This window comes from Lichenostomus cassidix, unplaced genomic scaffold (genome assembly GCF_008360975.1).
Source record: "Lichenostomus cassidix isolate B80296 unplaced genomic scaffold, HeHo_3.0 HiC_scaffold_38, whole genome shotgun sequence".
In the NCBI taxonomy this organism is placed as follows: Eukaryota; Metazoa; Chordata; class Aves; order Passeriformes; family Meliphagidae; genus Lichenostomus; species Lichenostomus cassidix.
In genome coordinates, this window is record NW_028147440.1 from 1855356 (window position 1) to 1882729 (window position 27374).

At 54.7% G+C, this 27374-nt stretch overlaps 2 protein-coding genes and 1 long non-coding RNA gene across 14 annotated transcripts; 2 read left to right on the forward strand and 1 right to left on the reverse strand.

Annotated features, from left to right (window-relative positions):
- The first annotated feature begins 150 nt into the window (after positions 1–150).
- On the forward strand, positions 151–1697 carry LOC146422965 (uncharacterized). The gene is made up of 8 exons (XR_014847773.1): positions 151–309; positions 485–605; positions 766–785; positions 947–986; positions 1053–1102; positions 1286–1355; positions 1452–1503; positions 1621–1697. It is a non-coding gene; the product is annotated as an uncharacterized LOC146422965 (long non-coding RNA).
- LOC146422966 (scavenger receptor cysteine-rich domain-containing group B protein-like) lies at positions 1691–19183 on the reverse strand. 3 transcript variants are annotated; one of them, XM_085045559.1, is made up of 8 exons: positions 19153–19183; positions 11445–11596; positions 10847–11176; positions 9698–9795; positions 5730–6033; positions 4632–4946; positions 3469–3591; positions 1691–1776 (listed from the first exon to the last, which is right to left on the reverse strand). In XM_085045559.1, the coding sequence occupies exons 2-8, from the start codon at positions 11509–11511 to the stop codon at positions 1724–1726; spliced, it is 1290 nt and encodes a 429-aa protein (XP_084901685.1). In that variant the 5' UTR covers positions 11512–11596; positions 19153–19183; the 3' UTR covers positions 1691–1723. The 3 variants fall into 3 exon arrangements, with proteins under 3 accessions (XP_084901685.1, XP_084901684.1, XP_084901683.1); XM_085045558.1 differs by lacking the exon at positions 19153–19183 and adding an exon at positions 12036–12157 and having other exon boundaries at positions 11445–11637; XM_085045557.1 differs by lacking the exon at positions 19153–19183 and adding an exon at positions 11910–11979 and having other exon boundaries at positions 11445–11637.
- On the forward strand, positions 11941–27321 carry LOC146422967 (scavenger receptor cysteine-rich domain-containing protein DMBT1-like). 10 transcript variants are annotated; one of them, XM_085045512.1, is made up of 22 exons: positions 11941–12146; positions 12186–12265; positions 16126–16177; positions 16255–16547; positions 17125–17173; positions 18536–18813; positions 19627–19950; positions 20203–20254; positions 20332–20609; positions 20848–21174; positions 21729–21770; positions 21927–22008; positions 22087–22364; positions 22795–23112; positions 23191–23205; positions 23660–23787; positions 24050–24245; positions 24509–24587; positions 24666–24949; positions 25621–25941; positions 26658–26759; positions 26894–27321. In XM_085045512.1, the coding sequence occupies exons 1-22, from the start codon at positions 11956–11958 to the stop codon at positions 26992–26994; spliced, it is 3870 nt and encodes a 1289-aa protein (XP_084901638.1). In that variant the 5' UTR covers positions 11941–11955; the 3' UTR covers positions 26995–27321. The 10 variants fall into 10 exon arrangements, with proteins under 10 accessions (XP_084901638.1, XP_084901639.1, XP_084901634.1 ...); XM_085045513.1 differs by having other exon boundaries at positions 11941–12125; positions 12168–12265; XM_085045508.1 differs by having other exon boundaries at positions 11941–12265.
- The last annotated feature ends 53 nt before the right edge of the window (positions 27322–27374 follow it).

Below are 27374 nucleotides of genomic sequence, written 5' to 3' on the forward strand. Positions count from 1 at the left end.
CCCGCGCTGTCGCCGTTACAGCGGCCTGTGCCGGTTTGTACCGGTTTGTACCGGTTTTACTGGTTTTTGGGGTTTTTACCGGTTTTTACTGGTTTTTGGGGATATTTTCACATTGGGAATGAGCGAATACAAGGGGGAGAGGCTTCCCGCCCGTTCTGGGGAGTTACAGGTGATTTTAGGGATCACAGGTGATTTTCGGGTAATTCACAGGTGATTTTTGGAGTCTCCAGGTGATTTTGGGGATCTCCAGGTGATTTCAGGGTCTCCAGGTGATTTTTAGGTGTTCCCAGGTGACTTTGGTGTCTCCAGGTGACTTTGGGATCTCCAGGTGATTTTTGGGTGTTCTCAGGTGATTTCGGGGTCCACAGGTGATTTTTGGGTTACCCAGGTAATTTTTGGGGAATCACAGATGATTTTGAGGATCTCCAGGTGATTTGATCTCCAGGTGACTTTGGTGTTCACAGGTGCTTTTGGGGATCTCCAGGTGATTTTTGGGGTCTCCAGGTGATTTTTGGATGTTCCCAGGTAACTTTGGGGTTCTCCAGGTGATTTTGGGATCTCCAGGTGATTTTTGGGGAGTCACAGATGATTTTCAGGTTCTCCAGGTGATTTTTGGGGTTCTCCAGGTGCTTTTGGAATTCTCCAGGTGATTTTTGGGTTCTCCAGGTGATTTTTGGGGTCTCCAGGTGATTTTTCAGGTTCTCCAGGTGATGTTTGGGGTCTCTAGGTCACTTTGGGTTATCCGGTTGACTTTGGGATCTCCAGGTGATTTTTGGGATCTCCAGGTAATTTGGGTGTTCCCAGATGATTTTTGGGCAATTCACAGGTGATTTCAGGGTCTCCACATGACTTTGGGGTCTCCAGGTTATTTTCAGGGTTCTCCAGGTGATTTTTAGAAGTTTGCAAGTATTTTTTGGAGGGCTCACGGGATTTTTGGGATCTCCAGGTGATTTTTGGGTGTTCTCAGGTGATTTTGAGCTCTCCAGGTGATTTTTGGGGAATTCACAGATGATTTTCAGGTTCTCCAGGTGATTTTTCACAGGGTTCTCCAGGTGATTTCGGGTTCTTCAGGTGATTTCGGGTTCTCCAGGTGATTTTGGGGGTCTCAGGTGATTTTTGGGTAATTCATAGGTGATTTTTGGGGTCTCAGGTGATTTTTGGGTATTCCCAGGTGACTTTGGGGTTCTCCAGGTGATTTTTAGGGAGTCACAGATTATTTTTGGGTTCTCCAGATGATTTTTGGGGTCTCCAGGTGATTTTTGGGTATTCTCAGGTGATTTTGGAGTTCTCCAGGTGCTTTTGGGGATCTCCAGGTGATTTCAGGGTGCTCCCAGGTGATTTTTGGGTGTTCTCAGGTGATTTTGGGGTCTCCAGGTGATTTCAGAGTTCTCCAGGTGATTTTTTGGAGTCACAGGTGGTTTTTGGATTCTCCAGGTGATTTGGGTCTCCAGGTGATTTTTGGGTAATTCACAGGTAATTTTTGGGGTCTCCACATGACTTTGGGTTCCCCAGGTGATTTCGAGGTCTCCAGGTGATTTTTGGGTAATTCACAGATGATTTCAGGGTCTCCAGGTAATTTTGGGTTCTCCAGGTGATTTCAGCTCTCCAGGTGATTTTTAGGTGTTCCCAGGTGATTTCGGGTTCTCCAGGTGATTTTTGGGGAGTCACAGATGATCTTTGGGCTCTCCAGGTGATTTGGGCTCTCCCTCACCTGCCGACCTCGCTAGGACTCAGGTGAGCTCTGCGGCTCCTCAGGCACCTGCAGCAGAGGCTCACCTGCCGGATTTGGGGCTCAGGTGAGTCCTGGGGGGGATTTGGGGATCCCAAAACCCCAGAAACCCCCAGGGACACCCAAAAACCACCTCAGGATCCCCCAAATCCTCCTGGAAATTTGGGAATTTGGGGGAATTTTGGGGAATTTTGGGAATTTTGGGGAATTTCGGGAATTTTGGGGAATTTCGGGGGGCTTGGGATGGATTTGGGGAAATTTCGGGGGTCCTGGGGTATTTGGGAATCACTCGGGGGGCTTGGGAGAGATTTTTGGGTTTTTTTGGGAGTTTTTGGGGGTCCTGGGGTGTTTTTTTGGGGGATTTTTGGGGTCCCGGAGTGGGTTTTGGGGTGTTTTTTTGGGTCCCGAGGTGGATTTTTGTGTATTTTTGGGGCTTTTTTGGGGGATTTTGGGGATCCCGGGGAGGTTTTGGGGTCTCAGGTGCCTTTTTGGGTCCGGGGGGAGGAATTTTAGGGTCCCGAGGGATTTTTTGGGGTCGCTGAGGTGGTTTTTGGGGATCCCGGGGGATTTTGGGGTTTTTTGGGGTCCCAGGGGGTACCGGTGGGTTTTTGGGGCTCCTGGGGTGGATTTTGGGGTTTTTTTTTTTGGTTTTTTGGGGTCCTGGGGAGTTTTTTGGGGTCCCGGGGTGGTTTTTTGGGGTTTTTTTTGCATTTTTGGGAGTCCCGGGGTGGTTTTTGGGGTTTTTTTGGCTTTTTTAAGGTTTTTTGGGCTCCCGGGGTGTTTTTTTGGTTGCTGGGATTTTTTGTGGGTTTTTTGGGGGTTTTTGGGATTTTTGGGGTCCCGGGGTGGTTTTTTGGGGTTCTTTTTTGGGTTTTGGGTTTCTCGGAGTGGTTTTTTGGTGTTTTTTGGGCTCCCGGAGTGTTTGGTTGGTGGGATGTTTTTGTTTTTTGGGTTTTTTTTGGTTTTTTGGGCTCCCGGGGTGTTTTTTTGGGGAATTTTTTTTTGGGGTTGGGGGGTCCCCGGGTGTTTGTTTGGTTGTTGGGATTTTTTGAGTTTTTTGGGGTTTTTGGGGGTTTTTTGGGGGTCCCACAGTGATTTTTTAGGGTTTTTTTCATTTTTGGGTGTCCCAGAGTGGTTTTTTGGGGGTTTTTGGGGATTTTTTTAGGTTTTTTGGGCTCTTGGGGTGCTTTTTTAGTTGGTGGGATTTTTTGGGGTTTTTTTTTAGGGGGGTTTTGGGGTTGTTTGGGGTCCCGAGGTGTTTTCTTGTGGGATTTTTTGGTTTTTTGGGGGTTTTTTTGGGTTTTTTGGGCTCCCGGGGTGTTTGGTTGGTGGGATTTTTTGGGGTTTTTTGGGGTCCCAGGGTGTTTTTTTTTTTTGTTTTTGGGAGTCCTGGGGAGTTTTTTGGGGTCCCGGGGTGTTTTTTGGGGTTTTCTTACATTTCTGGGTGTCCCGGAGTGTTTTTATGGGGATTTTTTTGGGGTTTTTTGGGGTCCTGGAGTGATTTTTTTTTGGTTTTTTGGGGTGGTTTTTGGGATTTTTTAGTTTTTTGGGGTTTTTTGGGTTTTTTTGGATTTTTTTGGGTTTTTTTGGGTTTGGTTTTTTTTTTTTTTGGGCTCCTGGGGTGATTTTTTTGTTTTTTGGGTGTTTTTTGGGGTGTTTTTTGGGGTGTTTTTTGGGGTTTTTGGGGTTTTTTTGGGAGTTTTCGGGGTTTTTTGGATTTCTCGGTGTCCCGGCCGTACCTGTCCCTGGGCGGGCGCGGCTAAGAGCACACCTGGCGCTCAGGTAAAGCAGCAGCAAAGCTCCACACAGCGCTGAGCCCAAAGCCAGCAGAGCCTCCAGCAGCGAGCAGGAGCCGGGCAGGGCTGGGGGACAGGTGAGATGGACAGGTGAGAGGGACAGGTGAGACGGACAGGTGAGACGGACAGGTGAGATGGACAGGTGAGGGCAGGGGGGAGAGGTGGGACATGAGAGACAGGAGACAGGTGAGACAGGTGGGACAGGTGAGGTGGACAGGTGAGACAGGTGGGACAGGTGAGGTGGACAGGTGTGGACAGGTGAGGGCAGGTGAGGGCAGGGGGACAGGTGAGACAGGTGAGGAACAGGGGAGATGGGGGAGACAGGTGAGACAGGTGAGAGCAGGGGGCACAGGTGAGACATGAGAGACAGAGGAGACAGGTGAGACAGGTGGGAGAGGTGAGATGGACAGAGTGAGACAGGTGAGATGGACAGGTGAGGGCAGGGGGGACAGGGGAGATGGACAGCTGGGATAAGTGAGACAGATGGGACAGGTGAGATGGACAGGTGAGGGACAGGAGAGACAGGTGAGGTGGAGAGATGAGACGGACAGGTGAGGACAGGGGCACAGGTGAAGGCAGGTGAGAACAGCTGACAACAGGTGAGACAGGTGAGTGCAGGTGTGAACAGGTTAGGAAGGAAATCAATGGTGACAGCAGGTGAGAACAGGTGAGGACAGGAAAAAACAGGTGAGGAGAGGCGAGGACAGGTGAGGACAGGAGAGGACAAGTAAGGACAGGTGAGAGCAGGTAAGGACAACTGAGAACAGGTGAGGACAGGTGTGAACAGGTGAGAACAGGTCAGGACAGGCAAGAAGAGCTGAGGACAGGTGAGGACAGGTGAGGACAGGTGAGAACCGGTGATCCCAGATGAGAACAGGTAAGAACAAATAACAACAGGTGGGAACGAGTGAGGACAGGCAAGGACAGGTGAGAACACATAAGAACAGGTACGAACAGGTGAGAAAAGCCAAGTACAGGTGAGAACAGGTGAGGACAGGAGATCACAGGTGAGAAGCACTGAGTACAAGTAAGAACAGGTGAGAACTGGTAAGAACAGGTGAGGACAGGTGAGCACAGGTGAGACCAGGTAACGGCGGCAGACTCACCTGGCGGCTCGGCGCAGGCCACGGCGGCGGCAGCACCTGAGGCGCAGCTACCTGGCGCCATCCCGCGGCACTCGAGCAGCAGAGCCTCGGAGCCGCGGCAGGTGAGTCCCGCCAGCCACGCCCCCCCGGGCAGGTGAGGCCCCACAGGTGCGCTGAGGGCGGAGCCGCAGCCCAGCTGCCTGCAGACCACCTGCGCCTCGGGCAGCCCCCAGGTGAGGCCGCAGAGCTGGTGCCAGGTGTGGTTGTGCAGCACCTGCACCTGCCCTGCGCAGGGCCCTGGGCCTCCCTGCAGCCGCACCTGGGGCGGGTCTGCACCTGCGGGAGAGGGACAGGTGAGCCTGGCACACCTGGGGACACCTGGGTGTACCTTGGCACACACCTGGGATACACCTGGGATACACCTGGGTACACCTGGGCACACACCCTGGACCCTGCAGAGCCCACCTGAATTACCTGAGCCCACCTGAGCCTTAACCCCACGTCCTTTTCCTGAGCACACCTGAGCCTTAACTCCACCTGAGTTACCTGAGCACACCTGTGCACACCTGAGCACACCCATGGTCCCTGAACTCACCTGCATTACCTGAGCTCACCTGAGCCCCCAACCCAACCTGTGTTACCTGAGCCCACCTGAGCACACCTGAGCTGACACCACCCATGTTCCCTGAGCCCACCTGAGCCCCTCCAGTGCTCACCTGAGCTCACCTGAGCACACCTGACCCCCTAGCCTCACCTGCCTTCCCTGAACACCCCTGAGCCCACCTGTGTTACATGAACACACCTGAGCACACCTGAGCTCTCCCAGTGCTCACTGGAGCCCCACCTGAGCTCACCTGAGCCAACTGCCCCACCTGCATTGCCTGAGCCCACCTGAGACCCCCCAGCGCTCACCTGACCCCCCCAGCGCTCACCTGACCCCCCCCGAGCTCACCTGAGCACACCTGAACATGCCATAGACCCCCTGAGTTTCCCCATGCTCACCTGAGCTCACCTGACCCCCCCAGTGCTCACCTGAGCCCACCTGAGCACCCCAGCGCTCACCTGACCCCCCCCAAGCTCACCTGACCACCCCTGAGCTCACCTGACCCCCCAGCTCACCTGAGCAGACGGCTCCGGCGTCCTCGCTGTGGCCGCAGTTGTGCTCCCCCCAGGTGTGCAGGCGGCACTGCGCCAAGGTGAGCTCCTCACCTGTGCAGTGAGTCCCGTCCAGCCAGATGGGGTCCGCGCCCTGCCCGAAGTGGGCGTGGCCAGGTGCGCTCAGCGCCGTGCCGCAGCCCAGGTGAGCGCAGACCACCTGAGCGTCAGCCAGGTCCCAGGTGTCGTCGCACACCGTGCCCCACAGGTGGTCGTGGAGAACCTCCACCCGCCCCACGCACCTGGAGGAGCCGTTAGCCAGGCGCACCTGCCGGGAACACCTGGGGTTACCTGGGGGTGAACACCTGGGGGGGAACACCTGGGGGTGAACACCTGGATGAATACGTGGAGGTTAGCTGGGAATGAACACCTGGGGGTGAACACCTGGGAATGGATAAACACCTGGGAATGAACACCTGAGGTTACCTGGGAATGAACACCTGGGAATGAACACCTGGGAATGAACACCTGGGGACACCAGGAAACACCTGGGAACACACCTGGGAATGAACACCTGAGGGTTAACACCTGGGGGTTAACACCTGGGGACACCTGGTGGAGCTGTTAGCCAGGCGCACCTGCGGGGAAACACCTGGGGATGGATAAACACCTGGGGTTAGCTGGGGGTGAACACCTGGGGGTTACCTGGGAATGGATACCTAGGGATGGATACCTGGGGATACCTGGGGAACACCTGGGAATACACCTGGGAGCACCTGGGGGTGAACACCTGGGAATGAACACCTTGGGACAGCTGGAAATGAACACCTGAGAATGAACACCTTGGGACAGCTGGAAATGAACACCTGGGAATGAACTCCTGGGAATGAACACCTGAGGGTTAGCACCTGGGGACACCTGGAGGAGCTGTTAGCCAGGTGTACCTGTGGGGAAACACCTGGGGTTACCTGGGGGTGAACACCTGGTAACAAACACCTGGGAATACACCTGGGAGTACCTAGGGAACACCTGGGAATGAACACCTGGGGGTTAACACCTGGGGTTACCTGGGGGTTAGCTGGGAATGAACACCTGGGGAACACCTGGGAACGTCTGGAGATACACCTGGGGGAATACCTGGGGGTTACCTGGGAACATCTGGGGATACACCTGGGGATGAACACCTGGGGGTTACCTGGGTGTTAACACCTGGGAATGAACTCCTGGGAATGAACACCTGGGGACACCAGGAAACACCTGGGGAATACCTGGGAACACCTGGGGGACACCTGGGGGTTACCTGGGAATGAACTCCTGGGGGTTAAAACACCTGGAACACCTGGGAATGAACACCTGGGGATACACTTCGGGGTTACCTGGGGTTACACCTGGGCGTTAACACCTGGGGACACCTGGGGATGAACACCTGGGGAACACCTGGAGATGAACACCTGGTGGAACACCTGCAGGAGGTGTTCACCAGCCACACCTGTGGAAGGTGGGGAAACACCTGGGGGTTTCCTGGGGAACACCTGGGGGACACCTGGAGATACACCTGGAGATACACCTGGAGTTTCACCTGGGGATTCACCTGGGAACACTCGGGAATGAACACCTGGGGACACACCTGGGCGTTACCTGCTGTGTGAGGTGTGACAGGTAAAGCTCAGAGCTCTCAGAGTGTTGGGAATGAAAATGAAATTTTCCATGAATGAAAATAAAATTTTCACAAATGAGATTTTCCAGGAATGAAAATTGGATTTTTTCATCAATGAAAACAAAATTTCCATGAATGAAATTTTCATGAATGAAACTTTTTTGTGAATGAAAATAAATTCTCATGAATCAAATTTTGCATGAATGAAAATAAAATTATTTTCCATGAATGAAAGTGGAATTTTCCATGAATGAAAATGGAATTTTCCATGAACGAAAATGGAATTTTCAGGAATGAAATCTTCCATGGATAAAAACCGAAATTTTTCACGAAGGAAAATGTAAGTTTTTCGTTAATGAAGTTTTTCACGAATGAAAATGAAATTTTAATGAATGAAATTTTCACGAATGAATTTTTCCATGAGTGAAAACGAATTTTTTCATGAATAAAAACCGAAATTTTCACAAATCAAGTTTTCCATGAGTGAAAATGAAATTTTTCACGAATTGAAATTTTTCACGAATTGAAATTTTTCACGAATGAAAATAAAATTTTCACAAATTAAGTTTTTCACGGATTAAAACGAAATTTATCCAAAACATTTCCTCTCAGCTGGAAAATCCAAGGAAAATTAATTTTGTTCTCTGAGTGACCAAAAATGTGGAAAAAGCAGCGAATTGGGAGTGATGACGTCATCGCCTGAAGCTGTGATTGGAGGATGAACCTCGATATGCAAATGAGGAGAATTAATAAAGTATGAAAAGTTTATTAAAAAATTTACAAAATATTAAAATGAGAAATTAAAATTTATAAAAATTTCTAAATACGAAAAATAAATATAAAAAATTTTATAAACTATGAAAATCTCGTGACCTTATAAAAAAAAATTTATTAATGTTATAAAAAATATAAAATTTTAAATTACGTAAAATATAAATTATAAAAATTTTGGAAAATAGAAAAATCTCATCACCTTATAAAAAAATTATAAATATGAAAAACTCGTGACCTTATTAAAAAATTTATAAATGTTATAAAAAATATAAAATTTAAAATGTAAAAATATAAATTATAAAAATATTATAAAATATGAAAATCTCATCACCTTATTAAAAATTATAAATATTAAAATCTCGTGACCTTATAAAAATTTGATAAATGTTATAAAAAATATAAAAATTTAAATTATGTAAAAATATAAATTATAAAAACTTTATAAAATAGGAAAATCTCATCACCTTATTAAAAATTCTATAAAATATGAAAAACTCGTGACTTTATAAAAATTGATAAAATATGCAAATCTCATGATCTTCGTAAAAAATCTACAAACATGAAAATCTCGTGACTTTATCAAAAATACACCTGGAGGTTTCCCAAGAAATTTAATTTTTCCCCTAAATTTGTCTGTTTCAGGTAAGCTGAAGCATTTATTGAAGCATTTCAATAAATTTTGTAAATAAAAAATAATAATAAATAATAAATAATAACAAATAATAAATAATAAAAATAAATAATAATAAATAATAGATAATAAATAATAAATAATATTTTTTCCTAACTCTGTTTCAGGTAAGCTCTAAACACACCTGAAGGATTTCAATAAATTTCGTAAATAATAACAAATAATAAATAATAAATAATAAAAATAAATAATAATAATAATAATAATAATAAATAATAAAAATAAATAATAATAAATAATAGATAATAAATTATAAATAATTTTTTTTTCTCCTAACTCTGTTTCAGGTAAGCTCTAAATGCACCTGAAGGATTTCAATGAATTTCGTAAATAATCAATAATAATAAATTAAAAAAAAAAAAAAGAATAATAAATAAATAATAATAAATGATAAAAAATAATAAATAATAAATAATAAATAGTGAATAATAAATAATAACAAATAACAAATAATAAAAAATAAAAAACAATAACAAATAATAAATAATAAATAATAATAATAAATAATAAATAATAACAAATAATAAATAATAAATAATAAATAATAACAAATAATAAATAATAAATAATAATAAATAAATATTTTTTTTCTCCTAACTCTGTTTCAGGTAAACCCGAAATACACCTGAAGGTCTTCAATAAATTTAACTTTTTATTCTCCTAACTTTGTCTAACTTTGTTTCAGGTAAACCCTAAATACACCTGGGGACACCTGGGGACAGCTGGGAACACCTGGGGACACCTGGGAACACCTGGGGAATATCTGGGGACACCTGGGGACATCTGGGGATCACCTGGAGATATACCTGGGGACACCTGGGAACACCTGAGGAATATCTGGGGATACCTGGAGATCCAACTGGACCTTACCTTGAGCTGCACCTGGCGATCCACCTGTGGCTGTACCTGGGGAGGTACCTGAGGATCCACCTGGGGATCCACCTGGGGCTGCAGCAGGGAATCTGCACCTGGGGGGGGAAAAGAGGGGAGTGGCACACCTGAGCACACCTGAGCACACCTGAGCTCACCTGGGCACACCTGGGCACACCTGGCACACCTGGCACACCTGGGCACACCTGGCATATCTGTGCACACCTGGGCACACCTGGCACACCTGGGCATGCCTGGCACACCTGGCACACTCCACACCTGCATCCTTGCCATGGTGGCAGCTGTGGCCCCACCCCCCTCACCTGCACACACCTGGCCATGCTCACCTGTGCACACCTGAGCTCACCTGAGCTCACCTGCACAGATCAGACCTTGACACATCACACCTGAGCTCACCTGCACACACCACACCGCCACAGATCACACCTGAGCTTACCTGTGCACACCACACCTGCACAGATCTCACCTTCGCACATCACACCTGTCCACACCTGCACACATCACACCTGAGCTCACCTGCACAGATCTCACCTGCACAGATCTCACCTGCACACACCTGAACACACCTGAACTCACCTGCACAGCTCACACCTGCACAGATCTCACCTGCGCACACCTGACTCACCTGCACAGCTCACACCTGAGCTCACACCTGTCCTCACCTGCACAGATCTCACCTGCACAGCTCACACCTGTCCTCACCTGCACAGATCTCACCTGCACAGCTCACACCTGTCCTCACCTGCACAGATCTCACCTGCACAGCTCACACCTGCACAGATCTCACCTGTGCACATCTGAATCACCTGCACACACCTGAGCTCACCTGCACACACCTGAGCTCACCTGCACACACCTGACTCACTTGCACAGCTCACACCTGAGCTCACCTGAGCTCACGTGACTCACCTGTGCACACACACCTGCACAGCTCACACCTGCACACACCTGTCCACACTCACCAGCACACACCTGAGCTCACTTGCACAGCTCACACCTGACTCCCCTGACTCACCTGCACACACCTGAGCTCACCTGCACAGCACACACCTGCACACACCTGAGCTCCCCTGACTCACCTGCACAGCTCACACCTGCACAGATCTCACCTGAGCTCACCCGACTCACCTGCGCACACCACACCTGCGTCCTCGCCGTGGTGGCAGTTGTGCTCCCCCCAGGTGCGGCTGCTGCACTCGCTCAGCGCCGGCTCCGTTCCCGCGCAGGTGACGTCATCCAGCCAGATCGGCCCCTCACCTGCGCCGAACTCACCTGTGCCCGCCAGCGCCAGGGCGTGGCCGCAGCCCACCTGCCGGCAGGTGACCCGAGCCTCGGCCAGGCGCCAGGTGTCGTCGCAGACCGTGCCCCACCTGCCCAGGTGCAGCACCTCCACCCGCCCGGCGCACCTGTGCGGCCCTCCGGCCAGGCGGATGGGGGCGTGGCCAGCCTCACCTGGGGCTGCAGGTGAGGGGGAGGGGTTAGCTCACCTGGCTAACCACGCCCCCTGGTTGGGGGGGACAGGTGAGTTCTGTCCCTAAACCCACCTGGGCACACCTGGCGGGGTTACCTGGTGGGGTTAGCTGGGAGGAGGGGCTGCCCTCACCTGAGCCCCTCCCCCACCCCACCTGCGGGACTCACCTGGGCACCCTGAAGTGAGGGCAGGTGGGACCTCACCTGTCCGGCTCACCTCACCTGCCCATCCCCCTCACCTGTCCATCACACTCACCGCAGAGCCACAGGTGCAGCAGCAGCCCCAGGTGTGTGCTCAGGTAAAGGGAGCCGGAACGCCTCATGGCAGGTGAGCTCAGGTGAGCACAGGTGAGCACAGGTGAGTTCAGGTGAGCTCAGGTGAGCACAGGTGAACACAGGTGAGCACAGGTGTGAAGGTGTGGCCAGGACAGGTGAGGCCTCAGGCTGAGCTGGGGAGCAGGTGAGGGCAAGGACAGGTGAGCACAGGTGTGTCCCCATCCCAGGTGTGTCACCAGGTGTGTCACCAGGTGTGTCCATCACCAGCTGTTCCCTCCAGATGTTCTTCCCTCACCTGCCAGGTCCCTCCAGCCGCCCCTCCCCCCCATTTCCCTCATTCCCACCTGGAATTTTCCCGCCAAAACCCCCCACGTGACCCCCGGCTGTCCCCCACGTGACTCCTCCCCACGTGACTCCCCCCCAGGTGAGCCCAGGTGAGCTTTACCTGTCGGAGCCCTGCAGAGCTTCAGCCATTCCCGCTTTGCCCCGGAATGGCGCTGGCCACGCCCACTGCCCCTCCCCCACTTAGCCACGCCCCCTTCCCCTCCCCCCGGGGTCACCGCGGGGTCACCTGCGGGGGGAGGGGCGAGCCGGGCCCAGTCGGGGCCATGGCGGCTCCAGGTGAGCTTGGGGAGTCCAGGTGTGCTCAGGGCTCAGCCAGGTGTGCTCAGAGCTCAGCCAGGTGTGTTCAGGAATCAGCCAGGTGTGCTCAGAGCTCCAGGTGTGCTCAGAGCTCAGCCAGGTGTGCCCCAGGGTGGTTGCTGCTCACCTGGATCCTCCTGGCGCTGCTGTACCTGAGCGGTGAGTGACGTCATGGGGGGAGTGGGGGGGTTGGATCCCAAAAATTTGGGAGATTTGGGTCCAAAAATTGGGGATTTTATCCCAAAAAATGGGGAATTTCGGTGCAAAAGTGAGGAGTTTGTGTCTAAATTTGGGGGATTTAGTCCCAAAATTGGGGGAATTTTTCCCAAAATCGAGGGGTTTGGGTCCAAAATTGGGGATTTTATCCCAAAAAATGGGGAATTTGGGTGGAAAATTGAGGGATTTGTGTCAAAAATTGGGGAATTTGACTCCAAAGTTGGGGAATTTGGGTCGAAAATTGGGGGATTTGATCCCAAAATTGAGTGATTTCATCCCAAAACCGAGGGGTTTGATTCCAAAATTGGGGATTTGATCCCAAAAAATGGGGAATTTGGGTCCAAAATTGAGGGATTTGGGTCTAAATTTGGGGAATTTGGGTCCAAAAATTGGTGGATTTTATCCCAAATTCGGGGGGTTTGGGTCCAAAATTGATTGATTTCTGTCGAAATTTGGGGAATTTGGGTGCAAAACTGAGGGATTTGATCCCAAAAATTGAGGCATTTTGTCCCAAAATTGGGGAATCTGATCCCCAAATTGGTGGATTTTATCCCAAAATCGAGGAGTTTGTGCCCAAAATTGAGGAATTTTATCCCAAAAACTGATGGATTTTGTACCAAAATTCAGTTTTCCCCAACCCTGAGGGATTTTCACCCAAATTTCGAGGATTTTACCCAAAATTTGAACAATTTTGCTCCAAAATTGAAGCTTTTGGCCCCTAAATTGCCTGATTTTGCCCTTAAATCCATGGATTTTACCCCAAAATTGGAGGATTTTCCCCCAAAATCGAGAGATTTTGTCCCAAATTCTGCACATTTCCATCAAAATCCGAGGATTTTACCCCAAAATTGAGGATTTTTATCCCAAAACGCACAGCTTTTGCTTCAGAACTGAGGAATTTTCCCCCCAAATCGATGGATTTTATCCCAAAACTGAAGGATTTCATCCCAAAATAAAAAAAAATTCCCCCTAAAATTGACATTTCCCCCCAAAATCCCCATTTTTTCCCCCCAAATCCAACAATTTCCCCCAAAATCCGCTTTTTTAAAATTCCCAACCCCCAAAAAATCCAGATTTTTTCTTCCCAAACCCCCAAAAATCATCATTTTTTTTCTTCCCGAACTCCCAAAAATCCAGATTTTCCCCATTTTCCGGGAATTCCACGTCTCCCTCCTTCCCCGGCGCTCTGATCGATTTTTGGGGTCAAAATCCCCAATTTCGGGTCAATCCCTGCTCGGGGCCTCCGGAATTTCATCACCCTCGGGTGACCTTTGCCCCCAAAGCTTTTCCCGATTTTTCCCAATTTTAACCCAAAATTCCCCGAATTCCTCCCCTCCCCCCTTCCCCCACTTTTCCCAATTTTTCCCAAATTTTCTTCAAATTTCCCTTAATTTTCCCCTTTTTTTCCCAATTTTTTGTCAATTTTCTCTTCCTTTTCCCCCATTTTTTCCCATTTTTCCACATTTTTCCAATTTTTCTTTGCTTTTCCCTTCATCTTCCCCATTTTTCCTCATTTTTTCCATTTTCTCCCAATTTTTCTTCAAAATTCCCTTAATTTTTCCCCATTTCCCCCCATTTTTCCTCACTTTTTCCTTCCTTTTCCCCCCTTTTTCCCCATTTTCCCTATTTTTCCCATTTTTCTTCGCTTTTCCCTCCATTTTCTCCAATTTTTCCCCATTTCTTCCCAATTTTTCTTCTCTTTTCCCTTCCTTTTCCTCCACTTTCCTCCTGATTTTTCCCCATTTCCCACATTTTCCCCACGTTTTCCTCACTTTTCCCCATTTTCCCATTTTTTCCCGATTTTCCCCAATTTTCCCCAAATTTCCACATTTTCCCCTTCCTTTCCCCCCAATTTCCCCATTTTTTCTTCACTTTTCCTTTCCTTTTTCCACTTTTTCCCACATTTTTCCCATTTTTCCCAATTTTCCCCAATTTTTCTTCACTTCCCCTTCCTTTTCCTCCACTTTTCCCTTCATTTTCCCTCATTTTCCCCCATTTTTCCCCATTTTTCCCTCCCTTTCCCCCCAATTTCCCACTTTTCCCTTTTTTCCCATCCTTTTCCCCATTTTCCTCATTTTCCCCATTTTTCTTCACTTCCCCCAATTTTTCCTCACTTTTTCCTTCCTTTTTCCCTTTTTCCCCACATTTTTCCCAATTTTCCCAATTTCCTCCAATTTTTCTTCACTTCCCCTTCCCTTTCCTCCACTTTCCTCCTAATTTTCTCCCCATTTTCGCCACTTTTTCTTCACTTTTCCTTTCCTTTTTCCACTTTTTTCCACATTTTCCCAATTTCCCCCAATTTTTCTTCACTTTTCCCTTCCCTTTTTCCCCTTTTTCCCCACATTTTTCCCCATTTCCCCCCTTTTCCCAATTTCCCCAAAATTCTCCTCATTTTTCCCAGCTTTTCCCTGCAATTCCCCATTTTCCCAATTTCCCCACTTTTCCTGCCTTTTTCTTCACCTTTTCCCACTTTTTTCGCGTTTTTCCCATTTCCCTGCAATTTTCCCACTTTTTCTTCCCTTTTTTCCCATTTTCCTTCACTTTCCCTACTTTTTCTCTCTTTTTCCCACTTTTTCCTCACTTTTTCCTCACTTTTTCCCACCTTCCCCTACTTTTCCCATTTTTCTCTTTTCTCCAAATTTTCTTCACTTTTCCCCACTTTTTCTTCATTTCTTTCCCAATTTCCCACACTTTTACCCCAATTTTTTTCACTTTTTTTCCAATTTTCCCCCAATTTTCCCACCTTTTTCTCACTTTTCCCCATTTTCCTGCACTTTTTTCCCACTTTTTTTTCACTTTTTCCCCATTTTCCTTCACTTTTCCCACATTTTCTCTCTTTTTCCCACTTTTTCCTCACTTTTTCCTATCTTTCCCTACTTTTCCCATTTTTCTCTTTTCCCCAATTTTTCTTCATTTCTTTCCCATTTTCCCACAATTTTACCCCAAATTTTTCTTCACTTTTTTCCAATTTCCCCCAAATTTTCCCACTTTTTTTCACTTTTTCCCCATATTCCTGCACTTTTTTCCCACTTTTTCTTCATTTTTTCCCCATTTTCCTACACTTTTACCCCAATTTTTCTTCATTTTTCCCACCTTCCCCTACTTTTCCCATTTTTCTCTTTTCCCCAGTTTCTTCAATTTTCCCTATTTCCCCATAATTTTCCCACTTCTTACTTTCCTTTTTCCTCATTTTCCCACTCTTTCCCCACTTTTTTCACTTTTTTCCCATTTCCATACAATTTCCCCATTTTTTCTTCCCTTTTTTCCGATTTTCCCCCAATTTTCCCACTTTTTTTTCACTTTTTCCCAATTTTCCTGCACTTTTCCCCATTTTTTCTTCCCTTTTTCCCATTTTCCCCCACTTTTCCCACTTTTTCTCCACTTTATCTTCCCTTTTTCCCAATTTTCCCCCAATTTTCCACACTTTTTGTCACTTTTTCCCAATTTTTCTTCACTTTTTCCCCATTTTCCTGCATTTTCCCACTTTTTTCCCCACTTTTCCTCTCTTTTCCCCATTTTTCTTCACTTTCTCCACTTTTTCATTTTTCCCCACTTTTCCTTCCCTTTTTTTCCATTTCCCCACTTTTCTCCCCAATTTTCCTTTCACCTGTCTCACCTGTCCCTCTCACCTGTCCATCCAAACTGTCTCACCTGCCTCACCTGTGTCACCTGTCCCTCACCTGTCCCACCAGTCTCACCTGTCCTCACCTGTCACACCTGTCCCTCACCTGTCTCATCTCTCCTCACCTGTCTCACCTGTCTCACCTGTCTCCCCATCTCACCTGTCCCTCACCTGTCCCCAGGTTCCGCCGCCTCCCCCCCATCATGGCTGCGGCTCCAGGATGGCCCCGACAGGTGAGGCCCCGCCCCCCTCAGGTGAGGCTCCACCCCCTCACCTGTCCAGCTGCCTCACCTGCCCGCTGTGCCCGCAGGTGCGCCGGGCGGCTGGAGGTGCTGCACCTGGGCAGGTGGGGCACGGTCTGCGACGACACCTGGGACCTGCGGGCAGCTCAGGTGGTTTGCGCTCACCTGGGCTGTGGCCACGCCCTGAGCGCACCTGGCCACGCCCACTTCGGGCGGGGCTCGGACTCCGCCCCCACCTGGCTGCCGGAGCTCACCTGTGCGGAGGAGGCGCTGGGAGAGTGCGGCAACCTCACCTGGGGGAATCTCACCTGGGGGAACGGCAGCTGTGACCACGGCCGGGATGCAGGTGTGGTGTGCGCAGGTGAGTCCAGGTGAGCTCAGGTGAGTCCAGCTGTGCTCAGGTGTGCTCAGGTGTGGTGTGCGCAGGTGAGTCCAGGTGAGCTCAGGTGAGTCCAGCTGTGCTCAGGTGTGCTCAGGTGTGGTGTGCACAGGTGAGTCCAGGTGAGCTCAATGTGCTCAGGTGTGTACAGGTGGGCACAGCTGTGTTCAGGTGAGTCCAGGTGAGCTCAGCTGTGCTCAGGTGTGCTGTGCTCAGGTGGGCACAGGTGAGTTCAGGTGTGCTCAGGTGAGTCTAGGTCTCCCAGGTGTGCCCAGACAGGTATGCCCAGGTGTCTGCAGGTGAGGGGGGTGGAGCCACAGCTGCCCCCATGGTGAGGATGTGGGCGTGGTCTGTGCAGGTAACACCGCTGGGCACACCTGGGCTCACCTGGAGCACACCTGGGCTCACCTGGGGCACACCTGGGGGGCTCAGGTGAGGGAGGGATACCTACGAGGTTTCATGCCTCACCTGTCAGTCACACCTGTGAGGTTTCACTGCCTCACCTGTCAGAGTCACACCTGCCCAGGTGTCACTCCCCACCTGCCCTCTCCCCGCCCAGGTGAGCCCCAGCAAGGTCCCCAGGTGCGCCTGGCCGGAGGTTGGCACAGGTGAGGCTCTGCCGCCCTCAGGTGAGGCTCTGCCTTCCCCACACCTGCCTGGGGGTGACAGCGGCCAGGTGAGCTCACCTGCCCCAGGTGACCTCACCTTTCCCCCATTTCCCCCAAATTTTCCTCCCTTTTTCCCGATTTTCCCACTTTCCCAGCTTTTCTTCACAATTCTCTTTTTCCCCATTTTCCCAATTTCTCCACTTTTCCCACATTTTTCCCACTTTTTCCCGCTTTTCCCCCATTTTCCCCCAAAACTTTTCCCAGATTTTCCCCACAATTCCCTCTTTTCCCCACTTTCCCCACATTTTCCCAAATTTTCCCCATTTTTCCTCCCTTTTTCTCCAATTTTCCCTCCTTCTTCCCTGGTTTTCCCCAAAATTCTCCCTTTTCCCCCATTTTCCCAATTTCCCCACTTTTCCCACATTTTCCCCAATTTTCCTCACTTTTCCTCCCTTTCCCCCGATTTTTCTGCACTTTTCCCCATATTTTCCTCACAATTCCCTGTTTTCCTCTTTTTCCCCCATTTTCCCCATTTTCCCACTTTTCTCCCCAATTTTTCCCGATTTTTTCCCCACTTTTTCCCAGGTTTTCCCCACAACTCTCTCTTTTTCCCCAATTTTCCCACTTTCCCCACTTTTCTCCAAATTCTCCTCACTTTTCCCCACTTTTCCCCTCACATTTTTCACCTTTTCCCCACATTTTCCCCAATTTTCCCCAATTTTCCCCGATTTTTCCCAGGTTTTCCCCACAATTCCCTTTTTTCCCCTTTTCCCCCAATTTTCCCCATTTTCCCCATTCCCCACTTCTCCCACTTTTCCCAAATTTTCCCAAATTCTCCCCACCTTCCCTTCCTTTTTTTCCCGATTTTCCCCACTTTTCCCAAGTTTTTCCCCAAAATTCCCTCTTTTCCCCCATTTTCTCAATTTCCCCACTTTTCCTCCCACTTTTCCCACATTTCCCCCAAATTTTCCCAAATTTCCCTCCCTTTTCCCCGATTTCCCCCCTTTTTTCCCCATTTTCTCAATTTCCCCACTTTTCCCACATTTTTCCCAAATTCACCACTTTTTCCCCTTTTCCCCTAATTTTTCCCCATTTCCCCACAATTCCCAATTTCCTCACTTTTTCCTATTTTTCCAACTTTTCCCTCATTCCCCAAATCCCTCCTTTCCCTTTGCCCTCACCTGTCACTCACCTGTCCCTTACCTGTCCCACACCTGTCCCTCACCTCTCACCTGTCCCTCACCTGCCTCACCTTTCCCTCACCTGTCCCTCACCTTTCTCACCTGTCCCACACCTGTCCCTCCCCTGTCCCGCCCCTCCCTCACCTGCCTCACCTGCCTCACCTGCCCGCTGTGCCCGCAGGTGCGCCGGGCGGGTGGAGGTGCTGCACCTGGGCAGGTGGGGCACGGTCTGCGACGACACCTGGGACGCGGCAGACGCTCAGGTGGTTTGCCGCCAGGTGCGCTGCGGCGCCGCGCTGTGGGCTCCAGGTGCGGCGCAGTTCGGCCGCGGCTCAGGTGTGATCTGGTTGGACGAGACCAACTGCTCGGGGGCGGAGCCTCACCTGGCCGCGTGCCCCGCGCGCACCTGGGGCCGCAGCGACTGCTTCCACGGCGAGGATGCGGGGGCGGTGTGCGCAGGTGAGCGGGGACAGGGGGGTGCAGGTGAGCGGGGACAGGGGGGGACAGGTGTGCTGTGAGCAGGTGAGCGGGGACAGGTGTGTGCAGGTGTGAACAGGTGAGCGGGGACAGGTGTGTGCAGGTGTGCTGTGCACAGGTGAGCATGGACAGGTGGGAACAGGTGTGCTCAGGTGTGAACAGGTACACACAGGTGTGCTCAGGTGAGCATGGACAGGTGTGCACAGGTGTGCTGTGTGCAGGTGAGGGTGGACAGGTGTGCTCACGTGGGAACAGGTGAGTGGCACAGGTGTACCTATGTGGGAACAGGTGAGCTCAAGTGTTGTGCACAGGAGAGCCCAGGTTAGTTCAGGTGAGCTCAGGTGAGCACAGGTGAGCACAGCTATGTTGAGCTCAGGTGAGCACAGGTGAGGTGAGCAGCCCCAGGTAACTCAGATAGATGTATTGGAATCACCTGGAGCTCACCTGTGCCAGGTGTGCCATCCCAGGGGGGTTGGGATCTCCCAGGTGTTCTCTCACCTGAGGGCAGGTGGGGGGGGAGCTCCATCCTTGTGGGCACCTGGGAACACCTGGGGACACCTGGAAAATACCTGGAAACACCTGGGGGAGCACCTGGGGAACATCTGGGAACACCTGAGAACACCTGGAGATACCTGGGGGTACCTGGCCCACACGTGGCCCACACCTGGGGGTCCCTGGGTCACACCTGTTGCACACCTGGGGGTCCCTGTTGCACACCTGTCCCACACCTGTCGCACACCTGGGTCACCTGGGGCTCCCTGGCCGTACCTGCCCTGACCAGCCCAGGTGCTGCAGACTCTCTCTCCCAGGATCCTCCTCACCTGCGGCTGGCCGGCGGCTCGCACAGGTGCGCCGGCAGGGTGGAGCTGCTGCACCTGGGCAGGTGGGCGGCGGTCTGCGCTCACACCTGGACGGCGCGGGAGGCTCAGGTGGTCTGCAGGCAGCTGGGCTGCGGCCACGCCCTGCCGGCCCCGCCCCCCGCCGGGAGCTCACCTGGGCAGGTGCGGCTGGAGCAGGTGAGCTGTGAGGGCAGCGAGAGAGACCTGCGGCAGTGCCGGGCGGGGCCGTGGCGGGAAAACACCTGTGCGCAGGGGGGCGTGGCCAGCGTCGTCTGCTCAGGTGAGTGAGAGATCTCAGGTGAGTGTTACCTGGGCAGGTAATGGGGAGGGGAGGGGGAGGGGCCAGGTGTGCTCAGGTGAGTCAGAACCTCACCTGGGCAGGTAACACAGGTGAGGGGGGATGGCTCAGGGGGTGCCCAGGTGGCTCTGACGTCATCCTCACCTGGCCAGGACACACCTGGAGCCTCCCCAGCCCCACCCTCACCTAGCTCCTCCCCTCCCTCACCTGACCCCACCCCTCACCTGCCCGCAGGTTCCAACCTGTCCAACCACAGCCAGGTGCGCCTGGCCGACGGGCCGAACAGGTGAGGCCCCGCCCCCCTCAGGTGAAGCTCCGCCCCCTCACCTGCCCGGGTGCCTCACCTGCCCGCTGTGCCCGCAGGTGCGCCGGGCGGGTGGAGGTGCTGCACCTGGGCAGGTGGGGCACGGTCTGCGACGACACCTGGGCGTTCCCGGCGGCTCAGGTGCTCTGCCGGTACCTGGGCTGCGGGCAGGTGATCGCGGCTCCGCCCCGCGCGCACTTCGGGCCAGGTGAGGGCCCCGTGTGGCTGGACGGGCTCACCTGCACAGGTGAGGAGGGAGCGCTGGACGAGTGCAGCCACAAGGAGTGGGGAGTTCACACCTGCGAGCACCGCGAGGACGCCAGCGCCATCTGCGCAGGTGAGTGGGGATGGGGACAGGTGGGACAGGTGAGCTCAGGTGTGCTGAGATGCACAAAGCTCCTCACCTGTTCCTAGCTCTCACCTGTCCCACACCTGTCCCACCTGTCTCTCACCTGTCTCACCCACCCCACCTCTCCCACCTGCCCCACCTGTTCATCCCACCTGTCGCTTACCTGTCTCCCTGTCCCACACCTCTCCCACCTGTGTCTCACCTGTCCCTCTCACCTGTCCGGCAGGTTCCGGCCTGGCCTCCCTGGCTCACCTGCGCCTGGCCGGAGGTCCCCACAGGTGTTCCGGCCGGCTGCAGGTGCGGCACGAGGGCCGCTGGGGCGGAGTCTGCGCTCTCACCTGGCACCTGCCGGCCGCGCAGGTCACCTGCCGCCAGCTGGGCTGCGGCCCCGCCCTGGGGGTGGCGCAGGTGAGCGCGGGGAGCCAGGAGCTCACCTGGGTGGAGCAGCTCAGGTGTGCCGGCAGCGAGGGGAGCCTGCTGGAGTGCCAGGTGCGGCTGGGGGAGGGCGGAGCCTGCGGCCAGGGCCACGCCCACCTCACCTGTGCGCTGCCAGGTGAGTCTGGGGGGGAACAGGTGAGGCACACCCAGCCCCGGGGGGGTTTGGGGTCACCTGGGGGCTGCAGGTGAGGAATACACCTGGGGTTACCTGAGGGATTCTCCACACCTGGGGATTGGAACACCTGGGAACACCTGGGAGCACCTGGGGCTCACCTGGGTGGACCTGGGGGCACCTGGGACACACCTGAGAACACCTGGGTACACCTGGGGACAAATGGGGAACACCTGTGGCACAACTGAACACACCTGGACTACACCTGGGGGCACCTGGGGATCACCTGGGAACCCCTGTGTACACCTGGGGCACACCTGGGACACACCTGGGTGGGAACACTTGGGACACACCTGGGCACACCTAGGGCTCAGGTGTGACCATGGAATGGTCAGGAGTGACCTCAGAGCTCACCTGAGCCAACCCAGCCACACCTGCCCAGGTGCACCCAGGCCCTGCCCACCTGCAGCCACACCCCACCTGTCCTCACTCACCTGGGCGGGGAGGAGGTGACCATAACCAGGTGACCTCACCTGCCCACCTTTCCTGTGCTCCAGGTACAGCCCCGGCTGCCCCAGGTGCGACTGGGACACCCCCAGGTGAGTCTCTAACACCCTCAGGTGCGCCCAGGTGAGCCCCAGGTGCGCCCAGGTGAGCTGCGGTCTCTGAACAGCTCCACACCTGAGGGGCTGACCATAACCAGGTGACCTCACCTGCTCCAGGTGAGCTCACCTGCCGCCTTCTCCGTGTTCCAGGTGTTCCCCCAGGTGCTCCCCCAGGTGCTCCCCCAGCCCCGCCAGGTGAGGTGCAGGTGCGCCTGGCCGACGGGCCGCACAGGTGAGGCCCCGCCCCCCTCAGGTGAGACTCCACCCCCTCACCTGCCTCACCTGCCTCACCTGCCCGCTGTGCCCGCAGGTGCGCCGGGCGGGTGGAGGTGCTGCACCTGGGCAGGTGGGGCACGGTCTGCGACGACACCTGGGACCTGGCGGACGCTCAGGTGGTTTGCGCTCACCTGGGCTGTGGCCACGCCCTGTCGGCGCCAGGTGGGGCGCGCTTCGGGGAGGGGGCGGGGCCGATCTGGCTGGACGGGATCAGGTGTGTCGGGAACGAGGCTCACCTGGGCGCCTGCCCCGCCCGGCCCTGGGGGGAGCACACCTGTAACCACGTGGAGGATGCTGGAGCTGTCTGCGCAGGTGAGCAGGGACAGGTGAGGCTCACCTGGCTGGGGGTGGGGCTAAGATGGGCGGGGACAGGTGAGGGGGGGAGGTGGGGAGGGGGGAAGGGTTCACCTGGGATACACCTGGGATACACCTGGGCTTACCTGGGCACACCTGGGATACACCTGGGAACACTTGGGATACACTTGGGAGCACCTGGGGACACCTGGGGACACCTGGGACACACCCGGGATACACCTGGAATATACCCGGGGACACCTCAGACACACCTGGGCTCACCTGGGCACACCTGGGATACACCTGGGCTCACCTAGGTTCACCTGGGAACACCTGGGCTAGCCTGTCCCTCACCTTTCCCTGTCCCTCACCTGTCCCCAGCTGACCCTAACCCCCCACCTGCCCCACACCTGTCCCCAGGTGAGCTAACCCTCCTCCCCTCCCGCAGACTCCGGCTCGCTCAGCCCAGGTCCCCAGGTGCGGCTGACAGGTGCGCCGGACAGGTGTGCCGGGCGGGTGGAGGTTCTCCACGATCACCTGTGGGGCACAGTGTGCGACGACACCTGGGACCTGGCTGACGCTCAGGTGGTCTGCGCTCACCTGGGCTGCGGCCCCGCCCTGGAGGCGCCAGGTGCGGCCAGGTACGGGCGTGGCTCGGGGCCCATCTGGATGGATGACGTCACCTGCACAGGTGAGGAGAGAGATTTCTTCCAGTGCCCGGCGCGCACCTGGGGGAACCACAACTGCCACCATGGCGAGGACGCAGGTGTGATCTGTGCAGGTGAGTGTGTGCAGGTGAGTGCAGGTGTGATCTGTGCAGGTGAGTGTGTGCAGGTGAGTGCAGGTGTGGTCTGTGCAGGTGAGTGTGGACAGGTGTGTACTCAGGTGTGAGCTGTGCAGGTGAGCACAGGTGAGCGCAGGTGTGATCTGTGCAGGTGAGTGCAGACAGGTGTGTGCCCAGGTGTGAGCTGTGCAGGTGAGATCTGCGCAGGTGAGCTCAGGTGTGTTCAGGTATGCTGTGTGCAAATGGGACATGGACAGGTGTGTGCTCAGGTGAGCACGGACAGGTGAGCACAGGTGAGGCATGGAAGGTGTGCTGTGTGCAGGTGTGGTGTGAACAGGTGAGGCCAGGCAGGTACACAGGTGAGGTGGGAGTGGCCCTTTAAGGGGGGCGGGGCAGGTGGGAGGAGCTTCTGCCCAGGTGAGCCCACCTGGATGAGCTCACCTGGCTGAGCTCACCTGGATGAGGTCACATGAATGAGCTCACCTGGCTGACTCACCTGGCTGAGCTCACCTGTCCCCATTCCCCGCAGGTAACAGCAGCTCAGGTGAGCTCCGGCTGGCCTCAGGACCTCACCTGTGCGCAGGTAGGGTGGAGGTTCTGCACGAGGGCCAGTGGGGCACAGTGTGCGACGACGGATGGGGCATGGCGGAGGCGCAGGTGAGCGCACCTGGACAGGTGAGGGGCTGGGGGTGCTCAGGTGGCTCAGGGAGCTCAGGTGTGTCCCTGTCCCCACCCCAGGTGTGTTTAGCTCAGGTGATCTCAGGTGTACTTGGGGTCACTCAGGTGTGTTTACCTGTCCCCCAGGTGTGTTTAGGGTCTCTCAGGTGAGCTGTGGGGGTGCCCAGGTGAGCTCAGGTGCGTTTACCTGTCCCCCAGGTGTGTCCCTGGGCTCACCCAGGTGTGCTCACCTGTCCCGCAGGTGGTTTGCCGCCAGCTGGGCTGCGGGGCGGCGCTGGCTGCTCCTGGCCACGCCCACTTCGGGCGGGGCTTGGGGCGGATCTGGCTGGACGATCTCACCTGCGCGGGCAGCGAGAGACACCTGGGGCAGTGCCCGGGGCGCACCTGGGGGGACAACAACTGTCACCATGGCGAGGACGCAGGTGTGGTGTGTGCAGGTGAGTCAGGTGAGCTCAGGTGTGCACAGGTGAGCATGGACAGGTGTGCTCAGGTGAGTGCAAGTGAGTCTGAGCAGGTGTGCCCAGGTGAGGCCACCAAGTGTGCGCAGCTGAGCAGGACAGGTGTGGGCAGGTGTGCTCAGGTGAGCATGGAAAGCTGTGCACAGGTGTGTGCGGGTGGGCGGAGTCACTGCAGGGCTTTCACCTGTCCCACCTGTCCTCACCTGTCCTCACCTGTCCTCACCTCTCTCCTCTCCCCGCAGACTTCAACTCCACAGCCACGCCCCCCTCACCTGCCGGGGTGGAGCCATTCCAGGTGCGCCTGGCCGACGGGCCGCACAGGTGAGGCCCCGCCCCCCTCAGGTGAGACTCCACCCCCTCACCTGCCTCACCTGCCTCACCTGCCCGCTGTGCCCGCAGGTGCGCCGGGCGGCTGGAGGTGCTGCACCTGGGCAGGTGGGGCACGGTCTGTGACGACACCTGGGACCTGCGGGCAGCTCAGGTGGTTTGCGCTCACCTGGGCTGTGGCCACGCCCTGAGCGCACCTGGCCACGCCCACTCGGGCCGGGGGGCGGAGCACAGCCCGGTCTGGCTGGCCCAGGTGCGCTGCTCAGGTGAGGAGCTCACCTTGGCGCAGTGCAGCCATCGGGGCTGGGGGGAGAACAGCTGCAGCCACCGGCAGGACGTGCAGGTGATGTGCGCAGGTGAGTCCGACAGGTGAGGGACAGGTGGGGGGGGGATGCTCAGGTGTGTCCTTGGGGGGCTCAGGTGTGGCCTTAGCGGGGTTCAGGTGGGGCTGGGGGGAACAGGTGTGTCCTTGGGGGAACAGGTGAGGCTCTGGGTGCTCAGGTGTGGCCAGGGGGAGGTCAGATGGTTTTGGGGGTGCACAGGTGAGGGCTGGGAGTGCTCAGGTGCGTCCTTAGGGGGAACAGGTGAGGGCTGGGGGGACTGGGGGGACAGGTGAATGTTCAGGTGTGTCCTCGGGGGGCTCAGGTGTGTCCTTAGGGGGAACAGGTGAGGGGTGAAGGGACTCAGGTGTGGCCTTGGGGGGGTTCAGGTGAGGGCAGGGTGGGGCTCAGGTGTCCTGAGGGGCTCAGGTAAATCTGGTGGGGCTCAGGTAGGGCGGGGGGGACAGGTAAGTTGGAGGACACTCAGGTGTTCCCTGGGAGGGTTCAGGTGGGGCTCAGGTAGATCTGGGGGGGATCCAGGTGAGGGCTGGGGATGCTCAGGTGTGCCCAGGTGTACCCAGGTGCCCCCAGGTGCACCCAGGTGTATCCTAGGTATGCCCAGGTGTATCCCAGGTGTACCCAGGTGTATCCCAGGTACACCCAGGTGCCCCCCAGGTGTGCCAGGCTCACCTGCCCCTCTCCCGCAGGTGCAGACCCGCCCCAGGTGCGGCTGCAGGGAGGCCCAGGGCCCTGCGCAGGGCAGGTGCAGGTGCTGCACAACCACACCTGGCACCAGCTCTGCGGCCTCACCTGGGGGCTGCCCGAGGCGCAGGTGGTCTGCAGGCAGCTGGGCTGCGGCTCCGCCCTCAGCGCACCTGTGGGGCCTCACCTGCCCGGGGGGGCGTGGCTGGCGGGACTCACCTGCGATGGCTCCGAGTCGCAGCTCGCCGAGTGCTGGCCCGGGGGGGCGGGGCCTGACACCTGTGCGGCAGGTGGGGCTGCAGGTGTGCGCTGTGCCGTGCCCAGAGGTGAGCAGGGGGGGGAGGACAGGTGAGGGGGAGGGGGAAGGGATTCAGGTGAGCACAGGTGTGAGGGAGAGGCCCAGGTGAGGGAAAAATGTGGGGGAGGGGCTCAGGTGAGGACAGGTGAGGGGGGAGGGGCTCAGGTGTGGGGGAGGTGAGACAGGTGAGGGACAGGTGAGGGGGAAGGGCCCAGGTGAGGGGACAGGTGTGTGTGGGTGGCCTCAGGTAAGGGGGAAGGGGCTCAGGTGAGCACAGGTGTGGGGGAGGGGCTTGGGGGAGGGAAGGAGGTGGGACAGGTGTGACAGGTAAAGGTCTGACAGGTGAGGATGAAAGGTTGATCCAGGCCAGGTGAGAAGAGACCCAACAGGTGTGAGAGGTAATGGTGGGACAGGTGAGAAGAGCTTGGACAGGTGAGAAGGGAGGGGCTGAGACAGGTGTGAGAGTTGAACCAGGACAGGTGTGACAGGTGAAGACGTGACAGGTAAAGGAAGGACAGGTGGGTCAGGTGTGACAGGTGAAGGCAGGTGAAGGCAGGACAGGTGTGCCAGGTAAAGCTGGGCCAGGTGTGCCAGGTGAAGGATCCAGGTGAGACTAGAGCTGCACAGGTTCCCCCAACCCCAAACTGTCCCACACCTGCCCAGGTGATCTCCCACCACACCTGGCGCAGGTAAGGCCGGTTTGGAGCTCCTCCCTCCCCCCTCACCTGTCCCCTCCCCCCCCAGGTGCTTCCCCCACCTGCGCCTACCTGGTGGCGCTGCTGGTGCTGCTGACGTCACTGGGCGGGGCTCTGCTCTGGCTCACCTTGCGGGCCAGGTGTGTCCCAGGTAAGCCCCGCCCCCGCCCCGCCCCCCGGGACACAGCCAGGTGTGTCTGCAGCTCACCTGGGCGCCCTGAGCCCCTGGGTCACATCCAGGTGACAGCCAGGTGACAGTCAGGTGACAGTCAGGTGTGTCCACAGCTCACCTGGGCACCCCGAAGGCCGCCGGCAACATTTACCTGCCCAGGAGGACCTCACCTGGTGAGACTGAGGCGCTGCAGCTGATGGACGACGCCCCCTGAGCTCACCTGGGCATCTCACCTGGTGCTGCTCTCACCTGGATCCTCCCACCTGGAACATCTCAGTTCTCACCTGGAACCTCCCAACTCTCACCTGAAACTTCTCACCTGGATTCTCTCACTTCTCACCTGACGCTGCTCACCTGGACCCTCCCACCTGGAATGTCTCAGTCCTCACCTGGATCCTCCCAATCCTCACCTGGAACATCCCAATCCTCACCTGGCTCCTCCCACCTGGCCCTTTCCCCACCCCCCCAGCAGCACCTGAGGGCTCAGGTGTCTCACACACCTGGGGCAGGTGAACACATTAAAAATGGCATCTCGACTCTCCAGGTGTGACAGGTGTGGAGTTTTTGGGGTCCCTGGCGCTGCAGGTGTGACTC